Source organism: Primulina huaijiensis, chromosome 16 (assembly GCF_012295235.1).
Source record: "Primulina huaijiensis isolate GDHJ02 chromosome 16, ASM1229523v2, whole genome shotgun sequence".
Taxonomy (NCBI): Eukaryota; Viridiplantae; Streptophyta; class Magnoliopsida; order Lamiales; family Gesneriaceae; genus Primulina; species Primulina huaijiensis.
The window spans coordinates 11,896,223-11,913,576 of NC_133321.1; the positions used below are offsets into that span (position 1 = coordinate 11,896,223).

Sequence of the window (17,354 nt, forward strand, 5' to 3'; positions counted from 1 at the left end):
TAAATTGATAACAACAAATAATTCATTTTTATACCTACAATAAAAAGAAATTAGCAAAATGAAAAGAAATAAAGAAAGAATATACAAAATATAAACAATCTTACTTCACCAAGAATTCATCCTCTTCACCTTGACATAATAGATTTAGCTTTCCATGAACTTACTTTTGATCAACACTAAAAACATCACTCATAATTTGGAAAATGAAAAATATATTGGAACTTAGAACTTTTATACACACTCACACTATATTTTACAATGAGATAGAATGATTCTCAAGCTAGCACAAGGCCTCTATTTATAGGCCAAATGAGAGAAAGGGTCAAAAATTCTATTAATGCAATGTAGTTGTAATAGTAGTCTTTGTCTCCTCCAACTTCAATTCCATGTCCCTTCTTTCAATGCTTTGTTCCACGACTTTAATCACCGAATTTGACTATGCTCAAAACAGCAAACATGTGGGGAATTGTCTGTAGATGAATTTGGCCACTTGGTTCACCTCATTTGGTTAAATATTGAAATAGTTATAATTTTTTTTACTATATGCTGGTCATGGTGAAAGTAAATTTGTCCTCCTTTTGATATTTTCACAATTTGATCATCTTAACCAACTTTTTAAGCAATCATGTCTTCTGTAAAGTTGTAGATAATTTCCCTAGAATTTCAAACATGTTTGAATCACCTCCATTTGAGTTTTATAGCTTGAATTATCATTATTTTACTAACACGTAGAAAACCTGAAAATAAAACGTATTTAGTAAGACATTTAAATATAAACACACATTACTAAAATAACATAATTTATAATTTTAATGAAACTTAAATTTTAAAATATAGGTTTTAACATAGAATAAATTATTAATTTTAAGTTTCATCACTTTTGGGCCTGTAACCATGGTTGGGACCCTTCCTTGACATGTCTAGAACGTGACCAAGATGCTTTTTCATGACTTGGTTCACGTCCCCATTGGTTTTAAAAACAAAACAAGAATAGCCCCTTCGGTTTTGGAAAAATCTGGTTGGTGTGTGTTGTGTTTCGAAAATTTTGGTGTTGGTGTGGAGCTTGGTTGGCTCTTTAGCCCTTAGCCATGGTTCATACCACACCTAATGATATCTAGATCATGCCATGGTCAATCAAATGGTCACTGGAATGGCACATGACAGCAGGAACAAGCAAAACATCCCACGCGTACAGTTTGGTTCTCGGTTGGAGGCGTTGTGATGTTTCTGGTGTTGCTTGGATCGTGGCTGGCCTAGGGCCCTTAGCCATGGTTCAAGCCATACCTTAGGATGTTGGGAAGAGGCTCTGGTCGGTGGTTCAAGCCCTAATGGCCAATAGCCTCGCAAAAGAAGCGATGCAAGCACAAGCGCTGTTGCTGTACTTGGACAGCAGCGTGGGGCACGGTTCAGAGGCGCCGTGTGAGTTCTTGGTTGGCGTTTAGCCTATGGCCTTGGACTGAACAATGCCTCATCAAGTTAGGAAGGTCATGTTGTTGTCCGTTTGTGATTCGGATCATTTTAGAGGTCGTACAAGAATTTACGGTGCAAGATGCCAAAGTGACTCTCGAAAGAGCGTTTCACGTTTTTAGCCTCCATTCACTAAATTTCGAGTACTGTAAATTTAGGAGCATTATTTACTCATTTTTAAGAGTATTTTAATCATGACTAAACGTTGGTTCGGTGTTGGTTCGGGTTGGCTTGGAGTCATGATTAAATACTAAGTCAGTGGACGTAATTGTCTCGTTTTTGGATTCAATTACAAAGTTTAGTCAAGAAAAATCAATTGCATATTTTTCATGTTAGATTTAAGTCGCAGCGAGCCCGGGAATGATCCAACCCATTTGGTAAAATTAATACAGGACATTTAATTACGTTATTTAATTATATTACGTGCATAAAAATAGAAATTATTCATTTTTGAGATTTATGTGATATTGCTTGTGGCCATTGTACTATTATGGGATTATTACTTCACCCGGTCGCCAGTTACCGGTCGGTTCAATTTTGTACCACCCAGTATACTGTGGCATTAGTCTGATCAGACGATTAGTATTTCACCCGATCGTCAGTTACCGGTCCCGGTCGTCAGTTACCGGTCAGTTCAATGCAGTTCATGGGGCCACTTGTGTAGAACATAATCTCAACAAAATTATGACATGCTATTTTATTACAGAGCTCTATTGAGCAAACAGTCACTTATGATTTTCAGTTAAGTTATGCACGTATTTATAATTATACATGATAAGATATTTACAGTTCAGTTATGCAAGTACTATAATCCCTCATGACATGATATTTTCACTTCGCATGCCATTTTATTATTATCTATTTACTTGTTATTTACGATATATGCATGCTGAGTCTTTAGACTCACTAGACTTGATTGTTGTAGGTACTGATGATGTCGGAACCGAGGGCGGGGACCTGTGAGCCAGCTCGAATCGGCAGTAGTGGGACCCGAGGACCTCATTTATCAGTTTATTTATTATTTTTGTGAAAACTCATTTTATTACAATGAATTATTTTAAGATGTCGTTTTGAAACATTATTTACTTCCGCTGCTATTTTTGAACATTAAACTTTATTTATCAGTTTATTTATGAATGAGGCATTTTATTTAATTAAAGAGAAAATTTTTAAATTTTTCCGCAAATTTTCAAGCACGAATTTAGAGGCCTCTACAGCCTGTGTTGTATATGGAAATGGAGGAGCAATTTTGAATATTTTGAACCGCGATTTAAATATACCAAATATCCTCTCAATGACGTTTCTCAAAGAGGCATGACGAAGATTGAACAACTCTTTTGCATCTTCAAGGTGACGACCTTGGCCAGTGAATTCTTGGAGATGATAACGAACACATCTAAAAGGAGCCAAGAATTGACGTCGATTTACATATCCACAATCCACTAAAAAAAGTTACCTATCGAACATTATTTGTAGAATCAAGTAACCAATGAATAACATATATAATCTTGAAAAATTACAAAATTTTAAACAAGTAGCATATAGAACAAAAAAAATACCTCGTGGCACCTTAAGCCCGTTATTTCTTGATAAAGCATCTGACAATATGTTTAAATCATGGGCAGATCCTTCCCACCCACTGAGTACAAATATAAATTCTAAATTAAAGTTACAAGCTGCTAAAACAATTTGAAAAATTGTCCCGTGACGATTACGATAACTGTTGGTATTATGCCCATACACTGGTGCTAGAATATGAGTGCCATCAATAGCCCCAATGCAATCCTACAACAAGAAAAATAGAATAAAAATAATGGTACTAATAATAATAACATCAAAAAAAGAATTTCATTACTTACTTTGAAATAAGGATAAAATCGTGTACTTTCTCTTATTATTTATGGCACTGCAGATCCAGGTTTGACCATCATATCTATTACAATGCTATTCAATGCTCTCAACACCTTGTTGAAGTTTTGGCTAGTAGTGTATTGTGATCGACCAAATATTTTACGAATCAAGCAATATCGAGTATTTTGACCGACAACAAATAAAAACGTGGCAAGCATTTCTTCAATACAAATGTATCTTGTATCTTGCAATAATGCTTTTTCTCCACTTGAAGTTATTGGTCGTCTATTTAAGGGACTATGGACACACGTTCACAATGCATGTTAATTATATGCTTAGTTAGCTTATAGAGGATCCCAAGAATTTCTTCAACAAATATCTAACAGTTTCGTGTAATTCTTCTTCAAATACCTCTTCTTCCATTTGATTAATAAACCACCTGATATCATATAAAGAATTAAAATAAAAAATCTATGAATTTATCGAAAACAATTCCTTGTAAAACTCAAACTTACATAAATAATCCAAAAGTCAAGAATTTGTTAATACTTTAACAATCAGAAAACAAATCAAAAAAATATGTCCAGAAATTGTAACATAATATAACTTATTATTGATCATGTCCCTAAAAATACTTATTCATTTAATTTATAGTCTATCTATCCCGAACGTTCTTCAATTGTCATTTTCAAGAAATCCATCTTCTTTGATTTGGTGTTAAGCAAATCAAGAACCTTGTATCGAGTACGATTATCCAAATTTGGGACTTCTTTGATAGCATCCCAACAAGTGTCACCTGCATTCCCTATTGATTCTATCTTAGAAACTACATTCTCAAGAGTGTCAGATATTTCACGCATATCATTTGGATCTGTCTTCTTGAATGTACTTGATTTTGCTTCAAATTTGGCCCTATCCCGTTTTCTAGTTGTTGGTGGAACCTCTGAATTTATGGGCTGAGAGGATAATGGTGAAGAGAGTCCTTGAAAAATGGAGGCTTATATGAAGATTCTTGTATCAAATCAATAATGATTCAAGAAAGAAATCATACTTCTGAAATTCGAGGAACCCACGACTTCTCTTTAGAGAGGAGAAAAGCGTCGTCTTTGAATGAGGAAGAAAGATATATGGGTGAGAAAGATATTTTATTCAATTAAAAGTCTACCAAAATCTCTAGGGTTGGTAGAAGATAATTTTTGAGTTTTTGTAGTTGTACCTAGAGTTTTAAGGTTTGTACATAAAAAATTATATTAGAATCATTGTAAATCTATGGAAATATTGGATACCTATAGATTTTTATAGATTTTTAAAAAGTCAAGTATGAATACCACTAGACTTTTTAAGATTCTACAAAAATCTAATTTGAATACCACTAAACTTTTATAAAGTTTACAAAAGTCTATGTTCAATACCTCTAGAATTTTAAACTCTACAAAAATCAATAAAAATAATTAAATTTCCAAGATTGAATATGGACCCGGATCACCTACTGTGCACAGCATCTTGCTGTGCACACATTGAATTTTTTATTTTTTTTAATTCTTTTTTTTATTTTTTACCTCTCTTTTCCTATTTTATTTTCCTTCCATTTTTTTCCCTCTTCCACAAACATTATTCACACAGTTTTATATGAAATAATATAAACATTTGTTTTCTTCTCGGCTATTTCATATCGTCTTCTTTTGTCCATTTCTTCTTTTTCTCGTTTTTCCTCTCTCACTCAATTTTATTTTATTTTTTTTTGCAGAAAATACTATAACATACAAGGTACGATTTTCTTCTTCCTTTAAATATCTAATTCTTTTTCTAATTTTTTAGCTATCAAATTTTTTATTTGATTTTGTTGGTTTGTATTTTTATGTTGCTATTGATCTGAAACTCTTATTAATTGTGTGTATTGCTTGCCATTACCGATGCTATCTTTAAATATCATCGTTATAGGAGATTTGTGTGTGATATATATAATTTGTATATATATGTATGCATGTATAACCATGTAAGATTAGGTTTTAGCTCATGATATTCAATAATTCTTGGTAAGGATGATAAATTTTTCTTGGCTTTCTTGCTGTGGCTTTGTTTTAACATTATTTTAAATTTTTTTAAAAAGAAAATATATGGTTCTGATCTGTATTAAATTAGTAGATTATATATATCAAATATTATAAAAAAAATATTGAATAATGTATCGGGATTTTAAATTATGAATTTTCCTTTCATTTTTGCATAGTTTAGAAAAATAGCCAGTAAAATATTAGAAAAAAAATTATTGTTATAATCTAATCTAAAAGTAAATTTTTTTTTAGTAAGAATATTATATTTATCACTAATAAGGATATCATTTGAATATGAATTTTGTACAAATTTTACATCTAGTAGGATGAATATGGAGCAATACAAAATACTTCATGCAGATCAACAAGACAATTAGGCTATTTCATCGTTCTCTTGTACATGACACAACTCACCTGGTTTAGAATTTTGATTGACACTGATTACAATTGACGTACTTGACTTATTGAGTTTTGACTTATTGCTTTTGGATATTAGTTGAGAAAAATATTGTTTTATTATTAATTTGTTGCATTTAATATGTAACAGAGAAATTTATTGTATTTTTTGTCACCGTCGTTGAAAACTGAGACTGAAACAAGCAAAAAAATTTATTGATACTTTCATATTCTTGATGGATTCTAGTTCAAATATCGAATTCAAGCCTAAGATTGGTATGGAATTTGATAGTCTAGACGAGTCTTGGAAGTTTTGGGTTGAATGTGGTGGGAAAACTGGATTTGGAGTTAGGAAGCATTATTTTAACAAGAACAAGAACACCGAATTTATAACTTCGTATAAATATGTTTGTTGCAAGGAGGGTGTTCGTAAAAAGGACAAAAGAGAATCATCGACACTCAATCCTTGGCTTGAGACTCGAATAAATTGTAAAGTAAGAATGGGCGTCACATTTGTGGATAGTAAATATGAAGTTAATGAGTTTATCGAAGAGCATAATCACCCACTCCATCTTCAAGAAACAGTGCATATGTGGTCTTCCCAACGTAAAATTACAGAAGTTCAAGCCTATGAGATTGATTTGGCACATGATGTTGGGCTTAAACAAAAATCAAATTTTCAGTTGATGAGTAAGCATGCAGGGGGAATAGATGGTCTTGGTTATACAATGTTGGATGCTAAAAATTATATTCGATCCAAAAGACAAGGAAGTATGGTATATGGGGAAGTTGGTTGTCTGATGCGATATTTTCAACAACAATTATCTAAAAATCCATCATTTTACCATGCTAATCAGATGGATGTGGAAGAACAGATAACTAATGTTTTTTGGGCTGATGCGAGAATGCTAATCGACTATGAGTATATTGGTGATGTTGTGTCACTAGATACCACGTATTGTACGAACCGTGCATACCGACCACTTGCTATCTTCTCAGGTTTCAGTCATCATAGAGGAGCAGTGATTTTTGGTGCAGCACTTTTGTATGATGAGACTGCATCATCATTTGAATAGTTGTTCGAAACTTTTTTAGAGGCACACAAGCAAAAAAAGCCTCTCACTATCTTCAATGATCAAGATCAAGCTATGGCAAAAGCCTTACAGGAGGTGATTCCCGAGGAATTTCATGGATTGCACATGGAATTTGATGCAAAATGGCATCAAACACTTGGGAAACTTGATGAAATATGGTTCTCATTTCTTAACTGATTTTAAGAGATGCATGTATGGCATTGATGATGAGACTCAATTCGAGGAGGCTTGGAGTGTTCTACTAGTGCAATATAATATTCAAGAAAACACATGGCTGCAATCCACTTACAATATAAAGGAGAAATGGGCAGCTTGTTACATGAACAAGGCTTTCACACTTGGTATGAGGAGCACACAACTCAGTGAAAGTGTCAATTATGATATCAAGAGTTGTATGAAACCCGACTTAGATATAATGCAATTTTTTAAGCACTTCGAACAGGTCTTGGAGGAAAAGCGGTAAAATGAGCTAAGATGTGAATTTGAGACACGCCAAAAATTACCGAGATTAAAGCTAGAGAGTTCTCCTATGTTGCGTCAACTTTCTGAAATTTATACCCTCACTATCTTTCATCTATTTCAAGTATAGTTTGTTTTGTTCGTAGCTGTTTACATAAAATATAAAAATGAAACTCAACCATTATTTGAATATGTTTTCGGGCGAATTGATAAAGAAGGAGAATGGGGGTGACATTTAATCCTAGCACAAAGATGATTTCATGTAGTTGCCGAAAATTTGAGATGACTGGATTATTGTGTTGTGAAAATATATGATGTGCAGGACGTAAAAAACTGCCAGAGCATTATATCTTGAATAGATGGACGAGAAAAGCTAGGAGTGGAGTGGTACACGATTGTATGGGCAATGAAGTCGAAGAAGATCCTAAAAAAGAAAGTACAGAACGATATAGAAAAGTTTGTATGATGCTCGTAAGACTGGCAACCGAAGCCTCCGTCCACCGATCAACTTTCTCTTTGGTGTACAATTCGGTATGTGATCTAACCAATTAAGCAAGTCATAGAAATGCGTTTGACTGAAGTGAGCCAAGACTACAATGGTGGTGTCAGGACATCATCGATAGGACCTTCTATGATACAAGCAAAAAGATTCAAGAAAAGAAATGGTGTGAAAAAGTCAAGAAGATTGAAGAGTTGGGTAGAACTTCAAGCAAAACGAAGAAAAACAAATTTGAGAGTCGAGGTAAATTAACTAATGTTAATATTTTTTTGAAATAAAAATTATCTAGATTTCTTATTTTTACAATCATTGTAGGACATCGGAACACACGATGAATTACCCGTATCTTGTTTAGCACCTCCGGTACCTCATGCATGTCTTCAAACAACTGGAGGTCAATTCAATTTCACTGAATTATTGATTGTATGAACTTTAATGATATCTAAAAAACTTTTAGTGGGTAAAAATTTTAAGCCAAAAAAATATTAATTCTTATATGGTAAAATTAATTTTATAATATTTATTCTTATTTAATGTAGGCACAATTTGATCATCTTCACCATTCTCTTGAAGCCATGGATTTCAATGGAGATATATCCAATAATGCTCTTGAGTAGTTTTTTATTTAAAGAATAGCCGATTAACATTGTTAGTTGAAATGAAGTTTCAAAAGGTATAAATTATTTATTTTTGATGGAAATGCGGTGTTGAATTTTAGTTTTTGATATTGCATGATGGAAATGTTCTAAATTTTAATTTAAGCATTAACATGTTAATAGTTTTATATTGTTAAAAATTTTGTTCATTGGAAAAAAAATTAATAATACTCATCAAATTCGAAAAAAATGATACGGTTTTTCACATGTAAAAATTTAATATAGTAATTTTAAATTGCAAAATTATTAATTTAACATAAAAGAATTAAAATATTTATATTATTTCATATAAAATTGTCCGTTAATGTTTGTAGAAGATGGAAAAAAATGGAGGAAAATGGAAGAAAAACAAAAGAGAAAAAGAGAGGGAAAAAAGTGGAAAAAAAATTAGAAAAAATAAAAAAAAATTCAATGTGTGCACAGGTGATCCGGGTCCATTGAATACACCCCCCTTAGTACATACTATATAATACTCAATTTTAGTTAGATAACACTTGATTACACTTTAAGAATACTTGATCAAGACTTAATAATGCTCAATTTCTAATGTATGATATCATGCTATTGGTCAAGACGTAGAACTAATCATAGAATAATACAATATGTTAGTCTACAAACTATGCTAACCAGGTAAACACCACTGGACAAAACATATGTGGCAGCCTCAAAGCTAGGATAAATTCCTAAAATTGGCTAAATCACGGCTCAAAGCTGGGATAAATTCCTAAAATTGGCTAAATCATGACCAATTTATGCTACAAACCTTTTTTGGTTATATTTGTCGAAAATATAATGTCCCCAACTATTATTTTTTCAACAAATATAAAGGACGACTTACATTTGGGTCATCAATGTGTGCCTCTATTGGTTATGGTTGTGCAGTTGTGTTGATTTCCTACTGTGAATGGTGCATGGTTTCTCCAGCAAAAGACGTGTGAGTTCAAAAATTGGTTTGTAAGGCTTAACTTGTCAGGGCCCATTATCTTAATTAATATTTAATTACCAAACAACAAAGATTAATTGGTGTAAACAGCGAAAACGAGTTTAAAACGTTCATTTGGGCCTACAGAAATTTCGCCATGACCTCCCTGTAAGTAGGACATCCCAAAAAATTCAAAACACAACAATAACATTACACGCTCGAAAATAACATCAAGTTAAAAAACAACCAAACACATATCCTACAGCCGCACTGGCCAGGACTAGACACAACATACCACAAATAAAATCCAAAACAACATAAAAACATAACACCATAAAGCTACACAGGGCATCTCCCTAGCAAATCTATCAAACCAGCATAATATATATATATATATATATATAAATATCTGGGAACTCTGACACAAACCGACTGACTACTGAGTACCACTCGCTGACGCTCCACCAGACGCGTCAAATCCCCTGGAATGACCTGCTATGGAATCAAAAACAACCACAACATAAAAAGAAAACAGGGATCGGACCCCAGTACGACAAACCAGTAAAATTACGACGTATATTAAAGACATGTAATAATACCAAGCAAATGCAATGATATGCGATGCATGAATGGTAACAATGGAATAACGGATACCAAAAGGAGTCCAAACGAATAGCATCATCAACAGTAACAGTGGCCACCCGTGCCAGGAATGCAGCATCAAATCGCCGCTCGTCCATGCACGTAGCATCGGGAATGCGAGTAGCTAAGTCGCTCGTCCCCAGCTGTCATCTGGGAATGTGGCTAATCCTAACCCACTCATCACTCTGATGACTCAATATATCTCAACAGAATCAACATAAATAGCTGTCAAAGGAGTCAAGGCTCAATATGTTATGTCAATATAATTTATGCGTGAATGCATCAGAATAAACATTCAAATCACGTAATAGCAAACAACATTCACTGAATATTCTTACACGTCAATATAAGCGTCATAATGATGTAGGTTTGAGTGTACCTCAACTTCAACTTACAATACCACGGAAATTTTTTAAGAACTTCTGATGGCTCGTCCAACAACAGAACCTACAATATAAATTAACTATATACCTCAACACAATGCATACCAAACGACTAAACCAAAATAAATCGGCTCGGTTAAAATTCGAAATCCGGGCAGCCTATTAAAACCATACAAATTCTGAAATTCCAAACTTAATACCTCCAGAAACGAAGCCTAAACACACAATAGTAATCTCGCGAAGATGGCTCGCCGGAATGTCGCCGGAAACACTGTTCACGATCTGAAAAACGAGCTAAAAATTAGGGGAAAAGCTTAATACTTTACTTTTACAAAGTAATCCACCAAAAACAACCAATAATCGAAGTCAAAACCTTACCTAAACCGAAACAAAGATTACACGCTCTGATGATGGAAAAACAAGCCAATCAAACTCAATAACTTTCGATTCATGGCATGAAAGACTCTAATAAAATGGAGGAAGAAAATTTCTAACCTGTTACACTATAATTCTGGCCGCTGGAGACACTACGCGAAGACAGCAGAAAATAGAAGGAAGGCGCCGGGTTGCACGGCTGGGGAAGAACTTCTGGATTTGAGCGATTTTCTATACTGATTTCTCAAATGGTTTGGTTTATATAATTAAATGGAAATGGGCTGGGCCTATTGCTACTTGGGCCTCACATTCTCCCCCACTAATGAAAGATTTCGTCCTCGAAATCTAACATACACAACACTGATATCCACAACATCACAACTGATAATAATACATAGGAAATTCAGAATACATAGCGTAATTCATTACATTCTCAAACAAATGAGGTCATTCTTGACGCATCTTTGCCTCTAATTCCGACGTAGATTCTTCTCTTCCATGTCTACTCCACTGTACCAAAACCAATGGAATTGTCTTGCTCCTAAGCTGTCTTTTCTTGCGGTCCAAAATTTGCACTGGATGTTCAACATAGCTAAGGGAACTGTCCAACTTCACATCCTCGACATTCAAGATATGAGACGGATCTGGCTCATACTTCCGCAACATAGATACATGAAACACATTATGTATCAAAGACAAACTCTGCGGCAAATCCAAATGATAAGCCAATGTGCCAATCCTCTCAACAATCCCATACGGACCAATATAACGCGGAGCCAACTTCTCTTTATGTCCAAATCTCATAGTACCTCGGAATGGTGATACTTTCAAGAAAACATAATCGCCCACTTGGAACTCTAAAGGTCTGCGCCTTTTATTAGTATAACTGGCTTGATGATCTTGGGCTGCTTTCATCCTTTTTCTGATCAATTCAACTTTATCTTTCATCTCTTTAATAAATTCTGGTTTTGACATTTGTCTTTCTCCTACATCTTCCCAACATATCGGCGATTGTTGCCTGAAAACTATTATTGTAAGAGAATTCAACCAAAGACAATGATTCTTGCCAACCACCTTTGAAATCCATCACTACTGCTCGTAATATATCCTCTACAGTCTGGATGGTTCTTTCTGACTGATCATCTGTTTGTGGGTGATAGGTGGTGCTCATAGCCAACTTTGAGCCCAAAGCTGATTGCAAACTTCCCCAATACTTTGAAGCAAACCTTGGATCACGATCAGATACAATGGTTACTGGCACACCATGCAATCTCACTATATGATCAATGCACAGTTTCGCCATTTTCATATAAGTACAGGTATGATCATATGGAATAAAATGAGCGGATTTAGACAATCTGTCAACAATCACCCAAATCGCATCACAACCACGATTAGAACGAGGTAGATGTGTCACAAAATCCATAGCAGTGTGTTCCCAGTTCCACTGCGGCACTTCAAGACTATGTAACATTCCGCCAGGTCTCATTCTTTAGGCTTAACTTGTTGGCACGTTAAACATTTAGCCACAAAATGAGAAATATCTTTCTTCATACCTTCCCACAAATAATGAGCTCTTAAGATATGATACATCTTTCGAATTCCTGGATGAATACTATGTCGATTAAAATGTGCTTCCCGTAGTATAGCTTCTTTCAGATCTAACAAATTAGGAACCACAAGTCTACCATTAAAGCGCAGACTACCATCTGAGGCAACACTAAACTTTTCTGTCTGACCTGTTCGAGACAATTCTTTTAATCTATGAATGTGAGGATCGGTCTTCTGTGCTGCTTTGATACTAGATAAAATCTGTGGCTCAACTTGAATAGATGACACTATAAAGTAGTCTCCACTGATCTGATAAGTCCATCCTGAAGTTCCCAAGTGCTCATGAATTTTAGAGATAGTCAAAGATGTTAGCATAGCATTCTGAACTTTCCTGCTGAGAGCATCTGCAACAAGATTCATTCGGCCCGGTTGATACTGAATCTCACAATCAAAGTCTTTAAGCAACTCCATCCATCGACGCTGTCTCATGTTCAAGTCAGGCTGTGAGAAAAGATATTTAAGACTCTTGTGATCCGAATAAATCACAAGCTGCTCACCGTACAGATAATGACGCCATAACTTCAATGCAAACACAATGGCAACCAACTCTAAGTCATGAACTGGATATCGGGTCTCATGCGGCTTCAACTGACTATAAGCATATGCAATCACTCGCCCATTTTGCATTAAAACACAACCACGTCCATTTAGAGATGCATCTGAACAAACAACATATCCACCTGATCCTGATGGCAAAGCTAGCACTGGAGCTGTTGTCAACTTTTCTTTCAAAGTTTGAAAACTTGACTCACATTCATCAGTCCACACAAAACGTCGATCTTTTTGCGTTAATTGGGTCATAGGCCTTTCTATAATATAAAATCCTTCAATAAAACGCCTATAATATCCTGTCAATCCCAAGAAACTGCGAATATCAAAAATATTCGTCGGTGTTGGCCAATTGATAACAGCTTCCACTTTACTGGGATCTACTGATACTCCTTGAGCTGATATAACATGACCCAGAAATACGGCTCTGTCCAGCCAGAATTCACATTTAGAAAATTTTGCATACAATTGCGCTGCTCTGAGTGTCTGGAGGACTAACCTTAAATGTTCACTATGCTCCTTCTTTGTCTTTGAATAAATCAGAATGTCATCTATGAAGACAATAACAAATCTGTCTATAAATTCTCGAAAAACACGATTCATCAAATCCATAAAAACCACAGGAGCATTAGTCAATCCAAAAGGCTTAACTAGAAATTCATAATGTCCATAACGTGTTCAAAATGCTGTCATCGGAACATCTTCCTCTCGAACCCTAAGTTGATGATATCCAGAATGAAGATCGATCTTTGAATGCACTGATGTACCCTGCAACTGATCAAACAAGTCATCGATACGCGGCAGAGGATACTTATTCTTCACAATAGCTTTGTTCAACTGCCTGTAATCAATGCACATTCTCATCGTTTCGTCTTTCTTCTTTACAACAATACCAGAGCTCCCCAAGATGACATACTTGGTCTAATATAGCCTTTTTCCAGTAAGTCCTGTAATTGCTCTTTGAGTTCTTTCAATTCTGCTGGTGCTAAACGGTATGGTGCTCTAGAAATAGGATTTGTCCTAGACACCAACTCAATGCTAAAATCGATTTCCCTCTGGGGTGGAAATCCAATAATCTCATCGGGAAATACATCAGGGAATTCCTTGACAACATGAATATCTGATACTTCAAACCCTTTTTCCTGAGTCGCATCAACTGCATAGATCATAAATCCTTCATTTCCTGATGACAAGATTCTAAACATTTCCATTGCTGGCACTAATGGAATACGGGATTGCGAATCACTACCGTAAAAATTCCATTTACTGCCATAATACGGTCTAAATCTGACAACTCCATGGAATCAATCAACGGTAGCTCGATAATTTGACAAAGTATCCATTCCCAGAATACAGTCAAAGTCAGACATGTCTAGCTTGATCAGATTAGTTTTCATAATATTATCATCGAATCTAATCACACAATTCAGAATTATCTCATGAGACATCAAACATACACCGGCAGGAGTAGAGACTGACACAGTATCTATCAACGGAGTAGTAGCAATCTCATGCTCAACAACAAATACAACAAATATACAACAAATACAACAAATATACAACAAATACAAATGAATGAGATGCTTCTGTGTCTATCAATATACGAGCAGGATGATTAAAAATAAGGCAGATACCTGCAATAACTCCGCTCGATGCGTCTTGAACTTGATCCTTAGTTAGAGCATGAACTTGAGCCTGCTGTGGCCCTGGAAAACGCTGCTGAACAGAACCTCTAGGCTGAGGATAGCTAGACTGTTGAAAAGACTGAGTCGGAACAAAAGGTCTAGTTGCTGGTCCTATGAAACCTTGACCAAACTGAGGTTGCTGAAATTGTTGTCTTACTGCATTCGGACATACTCTAGCATAATGTCCAACTTGCCCACATATATTACAAGATCCATGAACTCCCGTACAATGAGTACTGATATGCTTACCACCACAACGATCACAAAATGCTCCACTTGGTGACCCAAATGAACCTCCACGCTGACTGCCAGAACTAGAAGAACTACTACGACTCTGTTTCTTGAACTGTTTTCCTTTGGCCTTAAAGTTTTGCTGCTTTGGTTGCTGATAAGACTGCGAAGGCTGATACGGAAGTAAAGGACGGTATAGTGGTGCACCCACTGGCATCGGCACATTGCCTCCAAAACTCTGAGGAAAACATGGTTGAACTGACTGTGGTTCTGCCAAAAGTAGACTTGCCTCCACATTCTTGGCTTTCTCTACAACATCGGCATAACTAACAGGCGCTCCAGCTACTACTAAAGTGCAAATAGTTCGATTCAATCCTTGCATAAAATGCGATAGCTTGTTTCGATCACTGCTAGCAACATGAGGAACATAGGCAAGAAGTGCTGAGAACTGAGAGGCATACTCCACTACAGTCATGTTACCTTGAGTCAATCTATTAAATTCAGCTTCCTTGGCCGAATAATACGAAGGCGGTGAATATTCTCGAGCAAACTGTGCGCAAAATACATCCCAAGTAACTCTTTCACCTGATTCTTTCAGAGCTTCCTCGGTAGTTTCCCACCATAACTGAGCTCGGTCTTTTAATTGACAAATAGCCAACTTAAGCTGCAAATCAGGAATGTACTCCAACATATTAAACAAGTGTTTCATACTTTTTAACCATGCTACAGCTTTCTCACCATTTTCATTCCCAAAGAATCGAGGAGGACGCATATTCTGAAATCGGGATATAACTAGTTCCATTTCACCCATTCCTCTAGTCAACTGATCCACTTCATGCTCAACGTTAACATTTCGTGCTTAACCACGAGGACGACGACGTCGTCTTCCCCATTCAGTCTCGTTAAGTCCTCTCACATTAGGAGCTTCAGATTCCTGAACAACTTCTTTTCCTTTTCTGCCCTTACGTCCAGGTGCCATCTATAAGACACAAGGATTTAATCCACAGGCAGAAACAAAATAATCGGTCTAGTATAAGAGCATAAACATAAACTAATATGCTCTAGTCCTGCTGATACAATGAATTCAAAACATAGAAACAAATAAGAGCAAATAATCAAACACATGCACAATCATTTTATTTGTGTCTAAACTCGAGTGTCCTAGACTCTAATTCGAGCGTATCCCAATTATGCTCTGATACCAAACTGTCAGGGCCCGTGCACTTAATTAATATTTAATTACCAAACAACAAGGATTAATTGGTGTAAACAGTGAAAACGAGTTTAAAACGTTCATTTGGGCCTACATAAATTTCGGCATGACCTCCCCGTAAGTAGGACATCCCAAAAATTTCAAAAACAACAATAACATTATACGATCGAAAATAACATCAAGTTCACAAACAACCAAACACATATCCTACAGCTGCACTGGCCAGGACTAGACACAACATACTACAAATAAAATTCAAAACAACATAAAAACATAACACCATACAGCTACACAGGGCATCTCCCTAGCAAATGTATTAAACCAGCATAATATATATATAAATATATGAGAACTCTGACACAAACCGACTGGCTATTGGGTACCACTCGCTGACGCTCCACCAGACGCGTCAAATCCCCTGGAATGACCTGCTATGGAATCAAAAAGAACCAAGACATAAAAAGAAAACAGGGGTCGGACCCCAATACGACAAACCAGTAAAATTACGACGTATATAAAAGACATGTAATAATACCAAGTAAATGCAATGATATGTGATGTATGAATGGTAACATTGGAATAACGGATACCAAAAGGAATCCAAAAGAATAGCATCATCAACAGTAACAGTGGCCACCCGTGCCAGGAATGCAGCATCAAATCGCCGCTCGTCCATGCACTTAGCATCGGGAATGCGAGTAGCTAAGTCGCTCGTCCCTAGCTGTCATCTGGGAATGTGGCTAATCCTAACCCACTCGTCCCTCTGATGACTCAATATATCTCAACAGAATCAACATAAATTGCACGTAACAGCAAACAACATTTACTAAATATTCTTACATGCCAATATAAGCGTTATAATGATATAGGTTTGAGCGTACCTCCACTTCAACTTACAATACCACGGAAATTTCTTAAGAACTTCTGATGGCTCGTCCAACAACAGAACCTACAATATAAATTCACTATATACCTCAACACAATGCATACCAAACGACTAAACCAAAATAAATCGGCTCGGTTAAAATTCGAAATCCGGGCAGCCTATTAAACCCATACAAATTCTGAAATTCCAAGCTTAATACCTCCAGAAACGAAGCCTAAACACACAATAGTAATCTCATGAAGATCGCTCGTCGGAATGTTGCCGGAAACACTGTTCACGATCTGAAAAACGAGCTGGAAATCAGGGGAAAAGCTTAATACTTTACTTTTACAAAGTAATCCACAAAAAACAACCAATAATCGAAGTCAAAACCTTACCTAA

The 17,354-nt window shown here is 35.7% G+C and overlaps 1 protein-coding gene across 1 annotated transcript; it reads right to left on the reverse strand.

The window, feature by feature from the left end:
* Positions 1–13,636: 13,636 nt before the first annotated feature.
* Positions 13,637–16,344, reverse strand: LOC140961652 (uncharacterized). The gene is made up of 4 exons (XM_073420307.1): positions 15,613–16,344; positions 14,593–15,538; positions 13,852–14,141; positions 13,637–13,732 (listed from the first exon to the last, which is right to left on the reverse strand). Exons 1-4 carry the CDS (start codon positions 15,619–15,621, stop codon positions 13,637–13,639), a joined length of 1,341 nt encoding a protein of 446 aa, XP_073276408.1. The 5' UTR covers positions 15,622–16,344.
* Between the last annotated feature and the right edge of the window lie 1,010 nt (positions 16,345–17,354).

Coding starts and splice junctions, on each gene's coding strand:
- LOC140961652 (XM_073420307.1), bottom strand. Junction 14,142..14,592: donor ATCGAGCGGAGTTATTGCAG/GTATCTGCCTTA, acceptor TCTTGTCATCAG/GAAATGAAGGATTTATGATC. Junction 13,733..13,851: donor TGTCATCTTGGGGAGCTCTG/GTATTGTTGTAA, acceptor TTGTTTGATCAG/TTGCAGGGTACATCAGTGCA.